Here is a 22,603-nt window from a genome sequence, read left to right as displayed (position 1 = left end):
GATGCCAGCTAATCGTTACATAAATACAACTTTATTGTCAGAATTTTCAAACAAGCTAAATTACTTTTTTTTTTTATTATTGAAGATATAAGGGAAAATGTTTGTCTTTGTAGTTAAAACACAAAAATGGACACATTCTGTAAAGAGGTGAAAAAACTCTCATCAGATTTTTCCTAATATGCCATCCATCCATCCATCCATCATCTTCCGCTTATCCGAGGTCGGGTCGCGGGGGCAGCAGCCTAAGCAGGGAAGCCCAGACTTCCCTATCTCCAGCCACTTCGTCTAGCTCTTCCCGGGGGATCCCGAGGCGTTCCCAGGCCAGCCGGGAGACATAGTCTTTCCAACGTGTCCTGGGTCTTCCCCGTGGCCTCCTACCAGCTGGACGTGCCCTAAACACATCCCTAGGGAGGCGTTCGGGTGGCATCCTGACCAGATGCCCGAACCACCTCATTTGGCTCCTCTCGATGTGGAGGAGCAGCGGCTTTACGTTGAGCTCCTCCCGGATGGCAGAGCTTCTCACCCTATCTCTAAGGGAGAGCCCCGCCACCTGGCGGAGGAAACTCATTTCGGCCGCTTGTACCCGTGATCTTATCCTTTCGGTCATGACCCAAAGCTCATGACCATAGGTGAGGATGGGAACGTAGATCGACCGGTAAATTGAGAGCTTTGCCTTCCGGCTCAGCTCCTTCTTCACCACAACGGATCGATACAACGTCCGCATTACTGAAGACGCCGCACCGATCCGCCTGTCGATCTCACGATCCACTCTTCCCCCACTCGTGAACAAGACTCCTAGGTACTTGAACTCCTCCACTTGGGGCAGGGTCTCCTCCCCAACCCGGAGATGGCACTCCACCCTTTTCCGGGCGAGAACCATGGACTCGGACTTGGAGGTGCTGATTCTCATTCCGGTCGCTTCACACTCGGCTGCGAACCGATCCAGTGAGAGCTGAAGATCCCGGCCAGATGAAGCCATCAGGACTACATCATCTGCAAAAAGCAGAGACCTAATCCCGTGGCCACCAAACCGGAACCCCTCAACGCCTTGACTGCGCCTAGAAATTCTGTCCATAAAAGTTATGAACAGAATCGGTGACAAAGGACAGCCTTGGCGGAGTCCAACCTTCACTGGAAACGTGTCCGACTTACTGCCAGCAATGCGGACCAAGCTCTGACACTGATCATACAGGGAGCGGACTGCCACAATAAGACATTCCGATACCCCATACTCTCTGAGCACTCCCCACAGGACTTCCCGAGGGACACGGTCGAATGCCTTCTCCAAGTCCACAAAGCACATGTAGACTGGTTGGGCAAACTCCCATGCACCCTCAAGAACCCTGCCGAGAGTATAGAGCTGGTCCACAGTTCCACGACCAGGACGAAAACCACACTGTTCCTCCTGAATCCGATGTCCGACTATCCGGCGAAGCCTCCTCTCCAGTACACCTGAATAAACCTTACCGGGAAGGCTGAGGAGTGTGATCCCACGATAGTTGGAACACACCCTCCGGTCCCCCTTCTTAAAGAGAGGGACCACCACCCCGGTCTGCCAATCCAGAGGTACCGCCCCCGATGTCCACGCGATGCTGCAGAGTCTTGTCAACCAAGACAGCCCCACAGCATCCAGAGCCTTAAGGAACTCCGGGCGGGTCTCATCCACCCCCGGGGCCTTGCCGCCGAGGAGCTTTTTAACTACCTCAGCGACCTCAGCCCCAGAAATAGGAGAGTCCACTACAGATTCCCCAGGCACCGCTTCCTCAAAGAAAGACGTGTTGGTGGGATTGAAGAGGTCTTCGAAGTATTCCCTCCACCGATCCACAACATCCGCAGTCGAAGTCAGCAGAACACCATCCGCACCATACACGGTGTTGATAGTGCACTGCTTCCCCTTCCTGAGGCGCCGTATGGTGGTCCAGAATCGCTTCGAAGCCGTCCGGAAGTCGTTTTCCATGGCTTCCCCGAAATCTTCCCATGTCCGAGTTTTTGCCTCCGCGACCGCTAAAGCTGCACACCGCTTGGCCCGTCGGTACCCGTCCACTGCCTCCGGAGTCCTATGAGCCAAAAGAACCCGATAGGACTCCTTCTTCAGCTTGACGGCATCCCTCACTGCTGGTGTCCACCAACGGGTTCTGGGATTACCGCCACGACAGGCACCAACAACCTTGCGGCCACAGCTCCAATCAGCCGCCTCGACAATAGAGGTTCGGAACATGGTCCACTCGGACTCAATGTCCCGCACCTCCCTCGTGACATGTTCAAAGTTCTCCCGGAGGTGTGAATTGAAACTCTCTCTGACAGGAGACTCTGCCAGACGTTCCCAGCAGACCCTCACAATGCGCTTGGGCCTGCCAGGTCTGTCCGGCATCCTCCCCCACCATCGCAGCCAACTCACCACCAGGTGGTGATCGGTAGAAAGCTCCGCCCCTCTCTTCACCCGAGTGTCCAAAACATAAGGCCGCAAATCCGATGACACAACTACAAAGTCGATCATGGAACTGCGGCCTAGGGTGTCCTGGTGCCAAGTGCACATATGGACACCCTTATGTTTGAACATGGTGTTTGTTATCGACAAACTGTGACGAGCACAAAAGTCCAATAACAAAACACCACTCGGGTTTAGATCCGGGCGACCATTCTTCCCAATCACGCCTCTCCAGGTTTCACTGTCGTTGCCAACATGAGCGTTGAAGTCTCCCAGTAGGACAAGGGAATCACCCGGAGGAGCACTTTCCAGTACTCCCTCGAGTGTACCCAAAAAGGGTGGGTATTCTGAACTGCTGTTTGGAGCGTAAGCACAAACAACAGTCAGGACCCGTCCCCCCACCCGAAGGCGAATGGAAGCTACCCTCTCGTCCACTGGGTTGAACTCAAACGTACAGGCTTTGAGCCGGGGGGCAACCAGAATTGCCACCCCAGCCCGTCGCCTCTCACTGCCGGCAACGCCAGAGTGGAAGAGGGTCCAGTCCCTCTCGAGAGAACTGGTTCCAGAGCCCTTGCTGTGCGTCGAGGTGAGTCCGACTATATCCAGCCGGAACTTCTCTACCTCGCGCACTAGCTCAGGCTCCTTCCCCCCCAGTGAGGTGACGTTCCACGTCCCAAGAGCTAGCTTCTGTAGCCGAGGATCGGACCGCCAAGTGCCCTGCCTTCGGCTGCCGCCCAGCTCACAATGCACCCGACCTCTATGGCCCCTCCTATGAGTGGTGAGCCCATTGGAGGGATGACCCACGTTGCCTCTTCGGGCTGTGCCCGGCCGGGCCCCATGGGAACAGGCCCGACCACCAGGCGCTCGCCATCGTGCCCCAACTCCGGGCCTGGCTCCAGAGCGGGGCCCCGGTGACCCACGTCCGGGCGAGGGAAATCTGGGTTCATTTCGTTGTAATTCCATAGAAGTCTTTGAGCTGCTCTTTGTCTGATCACTCACCTAGGACCTGTTTGTCTTGGGAGACCCTACCAGGGGGCATGAAAACCCCCAGACAACATAGCTCCTAGGATCATTGGGACACGCAAACTCCTCTACCACGGTAAGGTAGCAGCTCAGAGAGGAGCCTAATATGCCAGTGTTAGCAAAACGGATATTTTTCATTACTAAAACCCCACATTAACCTAAAAATATAGCATTGATAAAATTACAATTAAGATAAAAATTTAACAGACATTACAATTGTATTTGGTAAATAAAATTACTATATTAATAAGGTTAAAGGCCTACTGAAATGAGATTTTCTTATTTAAACGGGGATAGCAGGTCCATTCTATGTGTCATACTTGATCATTTCGCGATATTGCCATATTTTTGCTGAAAGGATTTAGTAGAGAACATCGACGATAAAGTTCGCAACTTTTGGTCGCTAATAAAAAAGCCTTGCCTGTACCGGAAGTAGCAGACGATGTGCGCGTGACGTCACGGGTTGTAGGGCTCCTCACATCCTCACATTGTTTACAATCATGGCCACCAGCAGCGACAGAGATTCGGACCGAGAAAGCGACAATTTCCCCCATTAATTTGAGCGAGGATGAAAGATTTGTGGAGGAGGATAGTGAGAGTGAAGGACTAGAAAAAGAAAAAAAAAAGGCATGGGCAGTGGGAGCGATTCAGATGTAATTAGACACATTTACTAGGATAATTCTGGAAAATCCCTTATCTGCTTATTGTGTTACTAGTGTTTTAGTGAGATTATATGGTACCGAAAAGTCAGAGGGGTGTGGCCACGGGTGTGGTGACCGCCAGTGGCTCAGAGGGAAGCCACGCAGCTGCAGGAGGACGCAAGCTCCGCTCATGTCTACGGTAAGAGCCGACTTATTACCAAAATTTTCTCACCGAAACCTGCCGGTTGACATGTGGTCGGAAACCATGTTGTCTTGACCGCTCTGTTCCATAGTAAAGCTTCACCTTCGGGAATGTAAACAAGGAAACACCGGCTGTGTTTGTTTTGCTAAAGGCAGCTACAATACACCGCTTCCCACCTACATCTTTCTTCTTTGACTTCTCCATTATTAATTGAACAAATTGCAAAAGATTCAGCAACACAGATGTCCAGAATACTGTGTAATCATGCGATTAAAGCAGACTACTTATAGCCTGGATCGGGCTGGAAAAAAATGTCCGCTACAACCGGTGAGGTCACGCACACGCGTCATCATTCCGCAACGTTTTCAACAGGATACGTTGCGCGAAATTTAAATTTGCAATTTAGTAAATTAAAAAGGCCGTATTGGCATGTGTTGCGTTGTTAAGATTTCATCATTGATATATAAACTATCAGACTGCGTGATCAGTAGTAGTGGGTTTCAGTAGGCCTTTAAGTAATTCCTCAATGTCCATCATGACATTATTATATCCAGGAGGTGGCAGTAGTGCAACATAGACAGTGCAAAAACAGTTTCATTACATCCAAGAAGAAGATCATGTAAACGTCTGGTTTTGGGGTGAAAAGCCCGCCTTCCTTCCCACAGCAGCACACGCACACACCATTGCGCTCCCTGCTACGACATTATGGAGGCTTTATTCCACCTCAGCCCGCCGAAGGAGATATTTTGTGCCGCTTTGCTGCTCGCCCTGACGCTCACGTCTGCCGAAGAAGGCGCCCAGCAGCCGAAGAACTCTCAGTGTCACAATTACGCTGGAGGACACGTCTATCCTGGGGAGGCTTTCCGTGTTCCTGTGTCGGATCATTCCCTGCACCTCAGCAAGGCCAAAAGTAAGTATTTTTACTCCTAACCATGCACATTAACTGTCTTTGCGCTGATGCGTCCAAGCCATAGGACGAGAGAAACGTAAATATATTTACTTCTATTTATTGGTTGGTTGCAATGGGCATAATGAATGAATTGCACATGCATAAAAGTAGGATGTGTCTTTGGAGGACACGTCATTATTTGATTTGGTTATGTCAAAAGTTGTACCTCCCCCCTCCCTCTCCTCTATGGAGTAGCCGACACTAAAGGGGCGGGGCTAAACCGGAACATCAGGAAGCAGCCCTGTTCTATGAGACGTCTACGAATGTTCTCATTCATCCAGGTCCTTGGCATCTCAGGGCAACTGGATTGTGTGGTTTGTCTTAGGAGTTGTTTTGCCGCTCATCCGAGTAGGCTTAATCAGTTCATGCTCATAGACTTAGATTAGTCAGATCTAGTCCAGCATCTGGTGCTAAAACCACAAATATTTATTCTCCAAAAACCAGGATGGTGTGTCTGTGCAAGGATAGTTTCGCCCTATCGTAGTGAGAAGAACAAACTTTTTTGATGCCAACGAGCATGCTGGGTGCAATCAGAACCATACAACACAGACCTGATAATGTACCTACCAGCCCACAGAGCATAGACATTTGAGGGAAGCTTTCAAAACCTGTGGTTGCCCCAGAGGGTCGTTTGTGCAAAGTGCATCCATTTTCAGGAATAACAAGAACAGAGTGGATGAGGAGGACAAAGGTAACAAATGCATTAACTATTTTCATTCCATATGTATTAGGGTTGGGGAGGAGACCCTGCCCCAAGTGGAGGAGTTCAAGTACCTAGAAGTCTTGTTCACGAGTGAGGGAAGAGTGGATTGTGATATCGACAGGCGGATCGGTGCGGCGTCTTCAATAATGCAGACGTTGTACCGATCCATTGTGGTGAAGGGGGAGCCGAGCCAGAAGGCAAAGCTCTCAATTTACCGGTCGATCTACGTTTCCATCCTCCCCTATGGTCATGAGCTTTGGATCATGACCAAAAGGATAAGATCACGAGTACAAGTGGCCGAAAATAGTTTCCTCCGCCGTGTGGCGGGGCTCTCCCTTAGAAATAGGGTGAGAAGCTCTGTCATCCGGGAGGAACTCAAAGTAAAGCCGCTGCCCCTCCACATCGAGAGGAGCCAGATGAGGTGGTTCGGGCATCTGGTCAGGATGCCACCCGAACGCCTCCCTAGGGAGGTGTTTTAGGGCACGTCCAACCGGTAGGAGGCCACGGGGAAGACCCAGGACACGTTGGGAAGACTGTCTCCCGGCTGGCCTGGGAACGCCTCGGGATCCCCCGGGAAGAGCTGGACGAAGTGGCTGGGGAGAGGGAAGTCTGGGCTTCCCTGCTTAGGCTGCTGCCCCCCGACCCGACCCCGGATAAGCGGAAGAAGATGGATGAATGGATGGATGTATCAGGTCTATCTGAGAAACTCAGAAGAATTTTTAACCAACACGACATCCCAGTACACTTCATACAAGGCAACACTCTGAGACAGAGACCGGTGCATTCTAAAGACCAGACACCTCACACTCTCAAAAACAATCTGGTGTATGCTATCCAGTGTTATTATGAATGCATTGATTCATACTGTATATTGGGGAAACAAAACAACCACTAAGCCAACGCATGGCACAGCATAGAAGGGCAGAGTCTTCAGGCCAAGACTCAGCTGTCCACCTGCACTTCAGGGAGAAACAGCACTCCTTTGAGAACAAAAATTTACACATTCTGGACTGGGAGGACTGATGGTACAAAAGAGGAGTGATGGAAGCAATCTGTCAAGGTTGAAAAACCATCCCTAAACAGAGGAGGTGGTCTGTGACACCACCGGTCTCTCACATACATAACTGACTTTTCAGCCATTCCTAATAGACTCTGCAATTTAGCCTCCAACGAATAACAGGAGTTAGAAACATTCTGGTCCAAGAAGTTGACCAGAATGCTACTTGTGCCATTTGTTTACAACTGAATGGAATGCTTACGTGGGGGATTCAGACTATTTTGAACTGGTAGTCGTGTATCCACAGCGATTGCTGTGCCACACAATACCTCAGTGCTGTCGAGGGGAAAATACACTTCAACGACTGTCGTTTGCTTTGACTGTTAGGATTGCTCATTTGCGTCAAAACAGTTGCTTTTGTCAATACGATAGGGCGAAACCATCCTTGCCCATTCACACCCTCCTGGTTTTTGGGAGTATGAATATTTATAAACATAAATATCTAGCCATTGGACTAGAGCTGATCAATCTAAATCTATGAGCACGAACTGATAGCGTACTTGGAGCAGCTGCGAAACATCTTGTAAGACAAGCCAAACAGTCCCGTTCTTCTGAGATCTTGTGTATTAACCAAAAAAATTACTGACAACTTCACTGAATATGCTTTCATCTTATTTGTGTATTGGAAACCTTTCATCCATCCATCCATTTTCTACTGCCTATTCCAGTTAGTCAAGGTGGGTATTAACAGCACAGAAAAAAAAATATTTAGGTAGCACAGAATTACATAACATAAATAAAATAGAAAAACAATGAATGTATATATAAAATAGAAACATATTCTTACTACACAAAATAAATAACATAGCTGTGCAAGTAATACAAAATGTATCAAACTCAGATTAAAAATCAATTTTGCAGGCAGGCACTTTTTAATTCCCAGTCGACGATGTACTTGACTGTCACACACGTACAGTCTGTGGTCCTACTAGACCACATGTCTGTGGACAGCGCCAAGTAAGTGACTTAACATAGTTGTGTGACTATGATCTTGTTTGTTTCAAAATGATTCAACTATTTAATGTCAAAATATAAAGAGCAGAATTAATGAACAAAATGTCAGCAACCGTGTTGTTGTAAAACACCAATGAAAATTAAAGTTAGCATTTAGACAGGCTATACGGTATAGCTCGGTTGGTAGAGTGGCTGTGCCAGCAACTTGAGGGTTCCAGGGTTCGATCCCCGCTTCCCCCATCCTGGTCACTGCTGTGTGTCCTTGGGCAAGACACCTTACCCATCTGCTCCCAGTGCCATCCACACTGGTTTGAATGTAACTTAGATATTGAGTTTCACGATGTAAAAGCGCTTTGAAAAAAAGAATTTAAAAATTCACTTCACTTCACTATACTGTAGCAAAAGTTATCACATGTCTGTCACAATCATGTGTGTTCCTAAATGTGTATTCCACATCTCCCATGCCGAGAACAGTTATAATTTGGGCTGACATGGTACACAACTCAAATTAATGTGTTATTTAGATGATACATTTGTCCAAATGTGGCCAAGTAGACGCATTGTGGGTTTCCTGGACATCGTCTACATCGCTAAAAGAAAAATTTATGGAAGAGAATCCTTTTGCCATCTTCCACTAGTTTTTTAAATATATCTAAATCGCCAGCTTGAAAATGTCCTCTTCTCTTCTACGACTCTCTCATCGTCTTTTGGGATGTCTGTTGTGATTTCCCTTCCTAGTTCAATGACCTGTGCTACGTTGCCTTTGATTGGCCTAATCTCAACCAATTGTGACTCATCATTGTAAACAACCATGGATGTTCTTATATGTGCAAGCACGTCTTGGAAGGAGGTAGGGGAGGGGTTTACTAGCCCGTGGAGGGTAGGAGGGGTGAACAAGGAACACAGCAAATAAGCGGCGTTTGGTCATTCATACATCCATCCATCCATTTCCTACCGCTTGTCCCTTCCGGAGTCACGGGGGCGTCGCTGGAGCCTATCTCAGCTGCATTAGGGCGGAAGGCGGTGTACATCCTGGACAAGTCGCCACCTCATCGCAGGGCCAACACAGACAACATTCACACTCACTTTCACACACTAGGGCCAATTTAGTGTACCCAATCGGTCATTTTAACGTGAAATAAATTATATCGATATTACGACATTTTCTTAAGTCATATCTTGCATAAAACTATATCGATATATCTTACAAACTCGATATATTGCGCAGCCTTAATACACAGTATCCAAGACGGAAGCGTATCAGAAAGTATCCAGAAACAAATGTGTAAATTATTGTGACCACTAAGTGTTGCCAAAAACACTCCACTTCAATTTAAAGACATAAGTCAATTCCAAATGATTAATAATAAATAGGTTAGTGTTTTTCCATAGCTACTAATGTTTTCTGTTCGACTCATTTCACTTGATCAGACCTTTTCGAACAGGTCACACTACAAAATAAAAGTATGTATATTGATTCCTGCTGATATCGCTTCAGAATATTATCAGTATAGGAACAGACTCGGGGCTCTAGTATCAGTATCATATCAAAAGTTTAAAAGTTGTATCGGGACACCCTTACTGCACATTTTTGCATAACACAGACCAAAGTTGTCATGTATTTGTAGTAGTATGTGAAATCTAAATATGTTATGCATTCTCCAGTATCAAAGCCGGCTCCACTCTGGGAAGGAACAGCAGTCATCAATGGGGAATTCAAGGAGCTGAAGCTGTCGGACTACAGAGGAAAATATCTGGTCTTTTTCTTCTATCCTCTCGACTTGTGAGTGAGCTGAGTCACACGAACAACTTCATGGATGTACAAGACAGAACTGTAAATATATATATATATATTAGGGGTGGGCAAATTAATGCGTTAATTACGAGTTAACTCATCAATCTATTAACGCCGACAATTATTTTATCGCACATTTGCGTATGTTGTTTACATGCTTTTATTTTGTTAACGCCTTTTCTTAACAAAATGGCGGCGCCTGGACAGGCTTCGGCGTCGAGGGGCTCTTGGTAAAGATGGAACATTTGGCAAAAATATTGGACAATTTTGCAAATTTCATGGCTGGCTTACAGCGTGGTCACTCCGGGATCACTTTCGACCGCCAGACAATTCTGGATGTGGATAGATTGGGCCGTTTTGGAATGAATGACGTGTGCTTGCTAGACCGGCTAGTTAGCATGGGAATACTTTCCGGCTATATCCAGCGGCCTGTGAAGCAGCGGAGTATATGTGTTGTTTGTCTATTTATGAATAATGCAGACGAGGAGTGTTGGCTGAGTTCTTAACGTTTGCTTTCAGAGCGTGCATATCACAACATATAAGATGCCGTCATGGCGACACACAACCTATACCGGGCTACCGCGCATGCTCGTCACTCCTGTTGCATGCTGGGTAGGGTAGTTCTTTTTTTCCATGGCTCATAACATCACAATATAGTACCATGTATATGATGCGTTCAGTTTATCAAAGCACCAAGCAAACAATCGGAAAACTCCCATCATATCAATTCCTAGATAGGGTCTTAATTATTTTAAGTGCACTACGCATAATAAACACAACATTATTAATATTGCTACTATGGATAATTTGATCAAAAATTCCCTAAAACAGCCCACTACCTATAATATAGGTTTTTTTAAACATAAGATCCCTGATTAAAAAAAAAATGTTTCTGCTGTTACCTCAGAAATTGCATGTTCGGATGTTATGATTGTGGCTCAGAGATTTGTATGTCGATTATATTTATTTTCCATAACAAACAGGATCACTTAAATATCCTGGCAGTGGCAATAAGCTTAAATGTTTGTATTTACATTTTTTGAGTTGATTTTCATAAAATATGCTATTTAACTGCTACTGTTTAACAAGTACTGATTTAAATTGTGTTTGCACAACAAATGTTTTGGCGCTTTTGTTCATGTGGGAGAATATTCCAATAAAGGTGCACTACATACTACTTTTGAATTCATTATTTGGCTTTGCGTATACAATGCAGTTAATCGCGATTAATCTGAGAAATGGTGCGATTAACTTCGATTAAAATTTTTAATCGTTGCCCAGCCCTAATAAATATATATATATATATATATATATAATTATATATATATGTATATGCTGTCTCAATCTTTTTTCCCAGCACATTTGTCTGCCCTACTGAGATCATTGCCTTCAGCGATCGCATGCACGAGTTTAAGGCCATCAACACGGAGGTGGTCGCCTGCTCGGTGGACTCCCAGTTCACTCACCTGGCCTGGTAACCTGACATGTTGATGTTGAATTTTGCTTGTTGTGAAAATACAGTGGGACCTTGATTTAAAAACCCTTCTATTTGCGAACTTTTCGATTCAGTCATGTGTTCAGTTTTTATCAAATAGAAAATTGATCCACCACATCCTTGTTAAGTTTGTGGCCCCATGTCAGTAGAATGGTAGGTGGCACACTCCATGATTTGAAAGCCCACTAAAATGTACAAGTTTCAGCAATAATGTTTTTTATCAAGCCTTCAAACCAGTCATTAGGCCTTTGAGGAGGGGCTAAAGGCTCCATAAATAACCTTAAATCCCCCTAAATTATATGATGTTTTTTTAAGGTATGTTTTTTTTTTTTTTAAGTGCAGACAAATTCAATTTAAAGCTGCAAAAATGTGCATTCAACAATATTATAACTACTAATAATATAACTAGTCATTATTTAATTAGATATGAATATGAGTAAATATGCTAATGTGAATAACTTTCTCTTACTCCATAGTGTGAGGTAAAGATTAGCTGATTCACGTTTATCGGATTATCATCAATGAATAGTAATCATCATAATAAATTATTATTATGATGATTATTATTACTATCATAATAATATTAGTGCAGCCTTTGTCTTGGAAACATAGTGACATTTATTTATATCTTCAATCAAGGGTACTTGAACGTAGTACACTGATGTGCTGTAAGATATAAAAGTAAAACGTAAACAAAACTGTCCGTGTTTGTAGAGTGAAGTATTCGACGCCAATTTGATTGTTTGCCGTTGCCAAGAGGGCCATCTTACAAGGGGGTGTAGGTACTCTTACATTTTATTGTGTATTGTATCTGAACTTTAATAACGTCTTTCATAACTGGACGGATTTAAATGAAAGAAAGTAATCTTGAAATCTTTACAAAAGCACTGGCCTTGATCAGGCCTTCCCTAAACAACCGCATATGCCTCGGGATGACCGTGATTGCAATATACTACGGTAAATTCTAGTACAAAGTGATGTTCCACATACCAGAGATAGCGTCTCAGTATTCCTGCATCCTGGTAACTTTCCATCGATTGTTTTGGAAATATTCACTTGGACACTTTTCATGGGAATTATTCAAGTTGATGGATTTAACAGTGAACTTTGGTTTGAATATGAAAGTCATTACTAAACAGTAAACACAAATATTTAAACTATTAATGACTATTTATTTTATCAAAATAATTGCATGCATAGGATATTAATCAAAATTTTTATATATTTATTTTTTAAATGTATTGCATGTTTTACTGCAATATGTAAATCTATATTTACCCTTGCAGCACAGATTATCATATATTTCACTTGATTCACAACTTTGCAGATGTCCATTATATTTCTATTAAGTCTTGTAAATCCCCATATAGTACAGTGGTATTTCAGCTGTGGGGGTGTCCTGGTTGACAAGACTCTACTCCATTGCTTGGACATCGGGGGCGGTGCCTTTGGAATTGGCAGACCGGGGTGCTGGTTCCTCTCTTCTAGAAGGGGAACCAGAGGGTGTGTTCCAGTTATCCTGGGATCACAGTTCTTAGCCTTTCCATTAAGGTTTGTTCAGGTGTACTGGAAAGGAGGCTACGCCGGATAGTTGAACCTCGGATTTATGAGGAGCAGTGTTTTCTTCCTAGTCGTGGAACTGTGGACCAGCTCTACACACTCGACAGGATCCTTAAGGGTGCATAGGAGTTTGCCCAACCAGTCTACATGTGTTTTGCGGACTCGGAGAAGGCATTCAACCGTGTCCCTCGGGAAGTCCAGTGAGGAGTGCTCAGAAAGTATGGGTTTTGGAGCGCCTGAATGTGGCGGTCCGTTTTCTGTTTGATCGGTGCCAAAACTTGGTCCACATTGCCGGTTCTAAACGGGACCCGTTTCCAGTAAGTGTTGGACTCCGCCATGGCTGCCCTTTGTCGCGGGTTCTGTTGATACTTTTTATGGACAGAATTTCTAGGCGGAGTCAGAGCGTTGAGGGGATCCAGTTTGGTAGCTGTAGGATTAGGTCTCCTCTTTTTGCAGATGATGTGGTCCTGCTGGCTTCATAAGGCTAGGATCTTCAGCTCACATTGGATCGGTTCACAGCCGAGTGCAAAGCAACTGAGATGACAATCAGCATCTCCAAGTCCGAGTCCATGGTTCTCGCCCGGAAAAGGGTGGAGTGCTATCTCCGGGTTGGGTAGGAGATCTTGCTCCAAGTGGACAAGTTCATGTACCTCGAAGTCTTGTTTAAAAGGGAGGGAAGAGTGGATCGTGAGATCGACAGGATTGTGAGCTCGACAGGCAGCGTCTCCCGTGATCCAGAACTTGTATCGATCCGTTGTGGAGAAAAAGGAGTTGAGCCAGAAGGCAAAGCTCTTAATTTACCAGTCATCCTCACCTATGGTCATTAGCTTTGTGTTGTGACCGAAAGGACAAGATCACAGGTACAAGGGGCCAAAATGAATTTCCTGTCGGGTGGCAAGGCTCTCCCTTAGAGAGAGAGTGCGAATCTCTGTAATTTGGAAGAAGCTCAGAGTAAAGCCGCTGCTCCTCTACATCGAGAGGAGCCAGATGAAGTGCTTCGGGCATTTGGCCAGGATGCCCCCCGGACGGCTTTCTGGGGAGGTGTTTCGGGTACGTTCGACTGGTAGGAGGTCACGGGAAAGACACAGGACACATTGGGATGACTAAATCTCTCAGCTAGCCTGGAATTGCCTCGGGATACCCCGGAAATTAGCTGGGGAGAGGAAAATCTGGGTTTCTCTGCTGCCCTCGCGACCCGATCTCGGATAAGTGGAAGAAGATGGATGCATGGATGGATGGATGGTAGCTCAGTTTTTGTTAGTAATGTGTTTCAAAAGGCCCAACTAAAATAACAATGCCCAATACAAACCAGGGAACGTATAGGGCAAAGTGGGGCGTACGATAACCAAAGTCCAATACCATCAGTATTTTTTCGAATTATTCTTTATGTGCTATCTGGATCAGATTAGGAATTATTTTTGATAACTTTTTCCCCTTAAAATATGCATGATTACGTGATGCTGTTGGATGTTGGATGTCCATTTATTCCTTCTCAATCTTATTGTTTTGAGTAAACACAACATTGAAGTATTTATTGACATTGATTGTGCTAATACCTTGCTTTATCAGGATCAATACACCCAGGAAACAGGGAGGACTGGGACAAATGAAAATCCCTCTCTTGTCTGACGTCACTCACCAGATTTCCAAAGACTATGGAGTCTACCTGGAGGATCAGGGCCACACGCTGAGGTACAGCAGCTGGAGATGAACAGAGCTGAAGCGGTTAAGATGTTTCTACCTACGTCCTTCCTTTACATGTGTTGATGTGCTTCAGGGGACTCTTCATCATTGATGACAAAGGCACCCTGAGGCAGATCACTATGAACGATCTTCCAGTTGGACGCTCCGTGGACGAGACACTGCGGCTGGTTCAAGCGTTTCAGTACACAGACAAACACGGAGAAGGTACCATTCGCTCACCTTTAGTAGTGAGATTCATGCTGATGTTTTCTTAATGCTCAAACTAATTAAAATAAACTTTTTCAGTGTGCCCAGCAGGATGGAAGCCAGGCAGTGACACAGTGAGTTCATGACTGATCATTTAACTTCCCAAAACAGTGGAACCTCAATTTACTTGAAAATAGTTAGTAAATAGAAACGTTTGTAGAGTGAAGCAGAGTTTCCCAAAAGAAACAATTTAAACATGAATAATGAGTTTAGGAACCAACAAAAGTCCATATTTTAGTAAAAGTTTGTACATTTTGCGCACAATATAAAGCGCTATACAGTACGGTGTTTTAAACAAACAACAAGAGGGTGATGGACCAACTTTCTATTTAATAATAAAGTCAAAACAACAAGCTGAACTGTCGTCCTCGCCTGCAGCTACCCTGCCAACACGCGCACACACTGTCTATAGCCATGTGATGCACTCAGTTTGAAATCACAAAACTCCTTATTTTTAAAACCCAGGATATTACAATAATTTAAAATCATAATAAAATCCACTTTAATTCCAGTAAATCTTTTTGACGTGCACTGGAAGGGATGGGGGAGCAGAGTCGACACCGCTGTAGATGCTTCCTGAAAGTTTAAAGGCCTACTGAAACCCACTACTACCGGCCACGCAGTATGATAGTTTATATATCAATGATGAAATCTTAACATTGCAACACATGCCAATACGGCCTTTTTAGTTCACTAAATTGCAATTTTAAATTTCGCGCAATGTATCCTGTTGAAAACGTCGCGGAATGATGACGCATATGATGACGCGTGCGTTTTACATCACCGGTTGTAGCGGACATTATTTTCCCAGCCCGATCCAAGTTATAAGTAGTCTGTTTTAATCGCATAATTACACAGTATTCTGGACATCTCTGTTGCTGAATCTTTTGCAATTTGTTCAATTAATAACGGAGAAGTCAATGTAGAAAGATGTAGGTGGGCAGCGGTGTATTGCAGCTGCCTTTAGCAACACAAACACAGCCGGTGTTCCCTTGTTTAAAATTCCCGAAGGTGAAGCTTAACTACGGAATAGAGCGGTCAAGCGAACATGGTTCCCGACCACATGTCAACCGGCAGGTTTCGGTGAGAAAATTGTGGTAATAAGTCGGCTATTACTGTAGACATGAGCGGAGCTTGCTTCCTCCTGCAGCTGCGTGGCTTCCCTCAGAGACACTGGCGGTCACCACACCCATGGCCACACTCCTCTGACTTTCAGGTACCATATAATGTCACTAAAACACTAGTAACACAATAAGCAGATAAGGGATTTTCCAGAATTATCCTAGTAATCGCTCCCACCGCCCACGCCTTTTTTTTTTCCTAGTCTTTCACTCTCACTATCCTCATCCACGAATCTTTCATCCTCGCTCAAATTAATGGGGAAATTGTCGCTTTCTCGGTCCGAATCGCTCTAGCTGCTGGTGGCTATGATTGTAAACAATGTGAGGATGTGAGGAGCTCCACAACCAGTGACGTCATGCGTACATCGTCTGCTACTTCTGGTACAGGCAAGGCTTTTTTATTAGCGACCAAAAGTTGCGAACTTTATCGTCGATGTTCTCTACTAAATCCTTTCAGCAAAAATATGGCAATATCGTGAAATGATCAAGTATGACACATAGAATGGACCTGCTATCCCTGTTTAAATAAGAAAATCTCATTTCAGTAGGCCTTTAAAACCACACACCGCATGTCCAGTGCTTTCTTTTGACTCTTATTGAGATTGCAAAACTAGAATAATGTTGATAAAAAGCTAAAAAACACATTAAAAGCAGTCAAAGTAGCCTAACAGCTAATAACAGCTCAGCTGTGCTGACTGAATGAGCACCAGTTATCAATCAGCCTACCCACAATGGATATGCTGCCGGGCACAAAATGGGTGGATGAAACGTTCATACACAGAGACAAGGTTTATACACCAAAGTATAGTTTCATTCTGTCTGTGGTTTGTAAATGGAAAGGTTTGTACATGGAAGGGTTCCGAGGTTCCATTGTATCCGTAAAACATACACAGTGTTAGTGTAAATGTATGCCATCCATCCCATCCATTTTCTACCGCTTATTCCCTTTTGGGGTCGCGGGGGACGCTGGCGCCTATCTCAGCTACAATCGGGCGGAAGGCGGGGTACACCCTGGACAAGTCGCCACCTCATCGCAGGGCCAACACAGATAGACAGACAACATTCACACTCACATTCACACACTAGGGCCAATTTAGTGTTGCCAATCAACCTATCCCCAGGTGCATGTCTTTGGAGGTGGGAGGAAGCCGGAGTACCCGGAGGGAACCCACGCATTCACGGGGAGAACATGCAAACTCCACACAGAAAGATCCCGAGCCTGGATTTGAACCCAGGACTGCAGGAACTTCGTATTGTAAATGTATGCTTTTTAATTAATCACATTCAGTCAATACTATCTTATACTGCTCCTACTACTGCAGAGAACTCTGCTCTAGTTGGCTATACTTCAAGAAACATTTACATCTTCAAAAACTATGCAATACAAACAATACAATACTTCCCCCTCTTCATGTCTTTATTTATCCATCCATCCATTTTCTACCGCTTGTCCGTTTTTTGGGTCGCGGGGGGTGCTAGAGCCTGTCTCAGTTGCATTCAGGCGGTAGGCGGGGTATACCCTGGTCAAGTAGTAATTAAATAATTGATTAAGAAATTGGGGGTAAAAAGATTTGCAAAAGTAGCCACGCTTGGATCAAAATCTAAAATGAATTGGTTCTCTTTTGGCTGAAGCCTCGCCCTTTCATATTTTTTGTGGACATTTGATTTTTAGTTTTTGCATGATCTTTACTAATAAAAAAAAGGAAAAAAAAAAAGTAATTTTAAACCATAACTGTTTTATTACATGACTGGCCTTAATTTCTTTCATTCTATTCCGCAGATCATTCCTGACCCTTCAGGCAAGCTGAAGTATTTTGATAAACTGAACTGAAGGGGGAAAAAAATGAAAATTCAAATAAATTGTGTTTTTGTTCATACTCTCAACTTGTCAATGTTTTTGTGATATTGAGTTATTCTCATGTGAGTATAACTTCCATACAACATATTGACTTATAAGTTAGTAGTGTTCAAGAAACCCATTTGGATAAAAAAATACAAATATATATATATACATTTTGTAAGAAGAATAAAAAGAATGGTATACTATTTAAAACATTTTTTGTTGCATTAATTATTCGTATTAACTAGGCCTGTCAAAAATAACTAGTTAACTCATGCAATTAATCACAAAATATGACCACATTAAACATGTACTTGATTGACTGATTGAAATTTTTATTAGTAGATTGCACAGTTCAGTACATATTCCCTACAATTGACCACTAAATGGTAACACCTGAATAAGTTTTTCAACTTGTTTAAGTCAGGGTCCACGTAATCAATTCATGGTGCAAATATATACTATCAGCATAATACAGTCATCACACAAGTTGACTATTGGCTGCAATATGAAGCATTGGATCCCACTCCTTTATGGCTGGTTATGGAGGCAAACTCAACTAAACCAGTTTCTTGAAAAGCTTTGGTTCACTCTCTCACCCACTCTTCTACCTCCTCTTTGTACTAAAACCTCAGTTGGAATGACCTCATTCAGGATATCGGTTCAGTTTAAGCGATATTTTGGTCTACAGACTATTTCTTGCACCCATCACTGCTAATGATGCTTTCCCTTGCTCTCTTTTCGATAGTGCCTTTTTAAAATGGTCAGGTTTGGGGATCAGCAACACTTGCTTTTTTTCCAGCAACTTCATAATACATTTTCACTCCCTAAGCGACATTTTTTTTAGATATTAATTAAAGTACCAATGATTGTCACACACACACAATGTGTGGCGAAATTTGTCGATATCTACATATCTGCAGTTTTGTTCGAAATACTTTCCCCAGGTTCCCAAACTTACCGACTGACACATTTTTAGATGAGTTTTTGACGCCACTTGCGACTTTAAAAGGATAATTTGGACATATTTACAATCAATTTTTTCATTTACAAATTCAATTAAGTCAATTCTGGGGGAGTTACCTGAGGCTCTATATGAGATGAGCTGGACAGAGATTTATAGTTCATAAGTCATTTATTTGTGCTAGACACAGCCTTATTCAATGCAAGCTATTACATCATAGCTCTAATACCAAGGTCAGACTGGGTAAGATGTATTACAGAAAATGGATATTTTGTGCTCAGTGTCAACAGTCTCCAGCTTATTTAGTACATAGGTTTTGGCTTTGCCCATCCCAGTGCAGTTATTGGACTGATTTTTTAAATGCTTTGTGTTTGGTAATTGGCGACCAAATTGAACCCAATCCAGTGTAAGCGGACTATTTTGGGTTAGCCCCTCTGTCATCTTCTCTCAGCAAACCCTAAAAATAATTTGGTAGCAATTACTACTTTTGATAGCTAAAAGACCCATTGTGCTAAATTGGAAGACTATATAGTGCCTCCCTTCCACACCCGCTGGATTGGAGATATTCTTTATTTTCTTAAATTGGAGAAAAATAGACTGACATTGAAATTTCAACAAGTATGGCCCATGGTGGTTTCTTAAAATATGTAAAACAGACTGATCGCCAATTTAACCCCCCAAAAACAGTATATCCTCGTTTATTGCTGTTAATTAGTTGCAGGCCTGGTAAATGGATTACCGCAAAGTAGGGATTATTTATGAATGTACAATTACAAATTATACATTTTCATAGCTAAAACATTTAAAACCAGTTCACGGCCTTCTAAATAATTTTCTTTTAGTAATGACAGTCATCTAGACATGACATAACACTCACTTATTCAACTTGACACTCTTTTAATCCAGTATAATTATGTTGACTGAGGCTGAGCCAATCAGTGGTCACGATGCTCAACAGCACATTTTGATTGGTTTGGTCTCATCTAATGACCAATACCACTGTGGTTTTGATAATTCTGGTTCATTTAGACATTTGTATGCTTACAGTGCTAAATTTAGGCCTAAAATATATATAATATGCTCTTAAAAATAACTATATGAATAAATACGCAATAGAGTGGAGCAGCAAACTTCAAAGCATTATGCGGCAAGGGTTGACTGTACTGCACTTATATAATTTAAGTATTTAAATAAGTGTTTGGGAACAATCTGTATTAATGATTTGAAAATTAGTTCCAAATATTCTGTGGTGAAATCAACCTTATAGCACACATTTATGTTAATGACAAATGCTGACATTTGGATAGTAATTTACATGACTTTACAGTACTGGTCGTATGAAAAAGTTACACAATCATGTCAAGTAGAACTGTTAAATTGACTGGAAATGTTCCGGGCCTAGTTAATGTTTATCTTTTAAAGGACATTGAGATGATGAAGTCAAGATAAAAGACTCACAACAGGAAAAACCTGGTCTTTGCCCATATATGGAAGCTTGTTTTTACACCCCCACAGCCTACATATAGAAGATGGAAGGAGTGCAGCTAGCACAATCTGAAGCACGTCAGTGTATGCTGCATGTCCTGATTCATCACGAGGGGGGTCAACTCCTAAGGAGCTGATGAAGAAACAAATTTTGCTTTTATTCACGTTTAGAGGGATAGTGAGAAAAGGCAAAAAAGGGAAAAAAAGAAAATGGCCAATTTTATATTACGGAAGGCCCAACCAACTGACGTGTGCGACATACTGCGACTCATAAAGGTAAGCTTATTTTAACACTGACAGATGGTGGAGTTATTTTTATTTAAAAATATATATATTGTTTGCCTTTAAGGAACTTGCCAAATTTGAAGAGATGGAGGAGCAGGTCATCCTAACCGAGAAAGGTGATGTTTGTGGATGTTTTTTTGTCAGCACTGTCAAAATGTAAATAAATAGTTAAAACTTAACTTAAGTCTCTTCATTTGAGCAATTCAATTTCAAATGTGAAGCTAATATGTTATATAAACTCATTCCATGCAAAGTGAAATATGCCAAGCTTTTATTTATAATTTTGCGGATCATGGTAAATAAAAATAAATCTGAAATTTTCAATTTGAGGTTTTCATAAGCTGTCAGCCATAATCATCAAAATTATATCAAAAGAAGTCTTGAAATATCTTGAGTTGCATGTGATGAGCCTATGTCATAAACTGTATTAGTTTTCCATCTTTTAAACCTAATTGCTGGAACAATCGAACATTTGCACGTTATTTAAATTTTTGGAGTTGCACATGTGCATGCAATAAAAACCAACACGTCCCTTGTAGAGCTACTGGAAGACGGCTTTGGAGAGCATCCCTTCTACCACTGCTTAGTAGCTGAAGTCCCAAAAGAAAAGCAGACATCTGAAGGTAAAACCTACAGTATTCCCTCTTTTCAGACTGATAAATAAAACATGCTGACTTTGATATGTCATCCATTAGACTACAATGTGATTGCCTTTGCCATGTACTACTTCACTTATGACCCTTGGATTGGAAAGCTGCTTTACTTAGAGGACTTCTTCGTCATGCCAGAGTTTCGAGGTAAAGATTGTATTTTATGAGGTTAATCATTTGCAGAACTTGTTTGTATGTTGACAGATTACATGTTCTCAATCCTTTACCAGGTTTCGGCATTGGCTCAGAGATCCTAAAAGCTTTAAGTGAGGTAGCGTTAAAACAAACAAACAAAAAAATTAAGTTGTCACCTCTACTTGTTTCTTAACGTTGTGTGTGTTTTTCTTGCGGCAGACGGCAGTAAGGACTCGCTGTAGCAGCATGCACTTCATCGTTGCAGAAAACAACACTAAGTCTATCGAATTCTACAAGAGAAGGGGGGCCGCTGACCTTTCCTCCGAAGAGGGATGGCGCCTTTTTGCGATTGACAAAGGAGAGCTGTTGAAAATGACCAAGAAATGACGTTTTCTTGTATCCTGCATGCTACTGATACAGTATATTTTCCAAAACTCTTCCATGCTTGTCAATCCAATGTATAAGGAAAACTACAATTTGTAATTTCACAATATGATGATTATATCGCAGAGACATTTGTATTGATTTTAATTGTTTTAATACGCCTATCAAATAATATTTCTGAATAATTAGTTTATCCTTTACCACAACAGTTTATATTCATACATTACAGTTATTGATCCATAAGTGAGCTGGACTTGTTTTTGGAGGGATTGTTATTTTTGCCATCCCTTCCAATAAAAACTGTTTTAAAATGTCAATTATTTGTGTCATTATTATTGCTGCAAGAGTACAATCATTTAGGAGTGTGTTACTAACATTTATTAACCCTTGGCTTTGATATTATTTACTATTCTATTTTGTGTTATATAGTTTATGTCACAATGTGTGAACCTGAAAATATATTTAAATAACTATTGTTAGTGTGATATCTTCTTCAAATATACATATTGTAACTAATTCTCTTTTCAGTGTGACATTTAATCCCTTTTATAATGATCCATGTTTAATTTGATGAATGGAATATTCAATGAGGGACAATAATTATAAATCTATGTACGCACCTAGGACATCGTTGACTTGCAGTATAGCTATTTTGATTTTCACACCAGCAAACCAATCATGTTAAGGCTATTTGTAGTAAACTTGTTTTTTTCATCCCTATTTTTGATTCCATGACCACCTCTATTGCAAGGTGTAAGTTAAAATATATATTGTGTTAGATTATATTGTATAACTACTTAGTTAAGCCTGAAGGCTTGTAGGGATGATATAGCGTCTGTGTTTTTTCATGACCTAACGTATATTCCGCTCTACCCCAGTATTGAGCACTGTATATTGGACAAGCCACAGAAACCTCGACATATATATATATATATATATATATATATATATATATATATATATACATATATATATATCCATC

At 42.5% G+C, this 22,603-nt stretch overlaps 2 protein-coding genes across 3 annotated transcripts; both read left to right on the top strand.

The window, feature by feature from the left end:
• Positions 1-4,886: 4,886 nt before the first annotated feature.
• On the top strand, positions 4,887-17,755 carry prdx4 (peroxiredoxin 4). Of its 2 annotated transcripts, XM_061898416.1 has the most exons (7): positions 4,889-5,204; positions 9,623-9,740; positions 11,110-11,226; positions 14,377-14,499; positions 14,585-14,715; positions 14,797-14,831; positions 17,659-17,755. In XM_061898416.1, the coding sequence occupies exons 1-7, from the start codon at positions 5,000-5,002 to the stop codon at positions 17,707-17,709; spliced, it is 780 nt and encodes a 259-aa protein (XP_061754400.1). In that variant the 5' UTR covers positions 4,889-4,999; the 3' UTR covers positions 17,710-17,755. The 2 variants fall into 2 exon arrangements, with proteins under 2 accessions (XP_061754401.1, XP_061754400.1); XM_061898417.1 differs by lacking the exon at positions 11,110-11,226 and having other exon boundaries at positions 4,887-5,204.
• A 2,460-nt stretch (positions 17,756-20,215) lies between these two features.
• LOC133551577 (diamine acetyltransferase 1-like) lies at positions 20,216-21,938 on the top strand. The gene is made up of 6 exons (XM_061898418.1): positions 20,216-20,443; positions 20,517-20,568; positions 20,992-21,075; positions 21,148-21,249; positions 21,333-21,373; positions 21,457-21,938. The coding sequence occupies exons 1-6, from the start codon at positions 20,378-20,380 to the stop codon at positions 21,622-21,624; spliced, it is 513 nt and encodes a 170-aa protein (XP_061754402.1). The 5' UTR covers positions 20,216-20,377; the 3' UTR covers positions 21,625-21,938.
• Positions 21,939-22,603: the final 665 nt, after the last annotated feature.

Source organism: Nerophis ophidion, linkage group LG04 (genome assembly GCF_033978795.1).
Source record: "Nerophis ophidion isolate RoL-2023_Sa linkage group LG04, RoL_Noph_v1.0, whole genome shotgun sequence".
Taxonomy (NCBI): Eukaryota; Metazoa; Chordata; class Actinopteri; order Syngnathiformes; family Syngnathidae; genus Nerophis; species Nerophis ophidion.
Note: the sequence above shows the minus strand (reverse complement) of the source record. Positions and strands in the feature narration are given on the sequence as shown.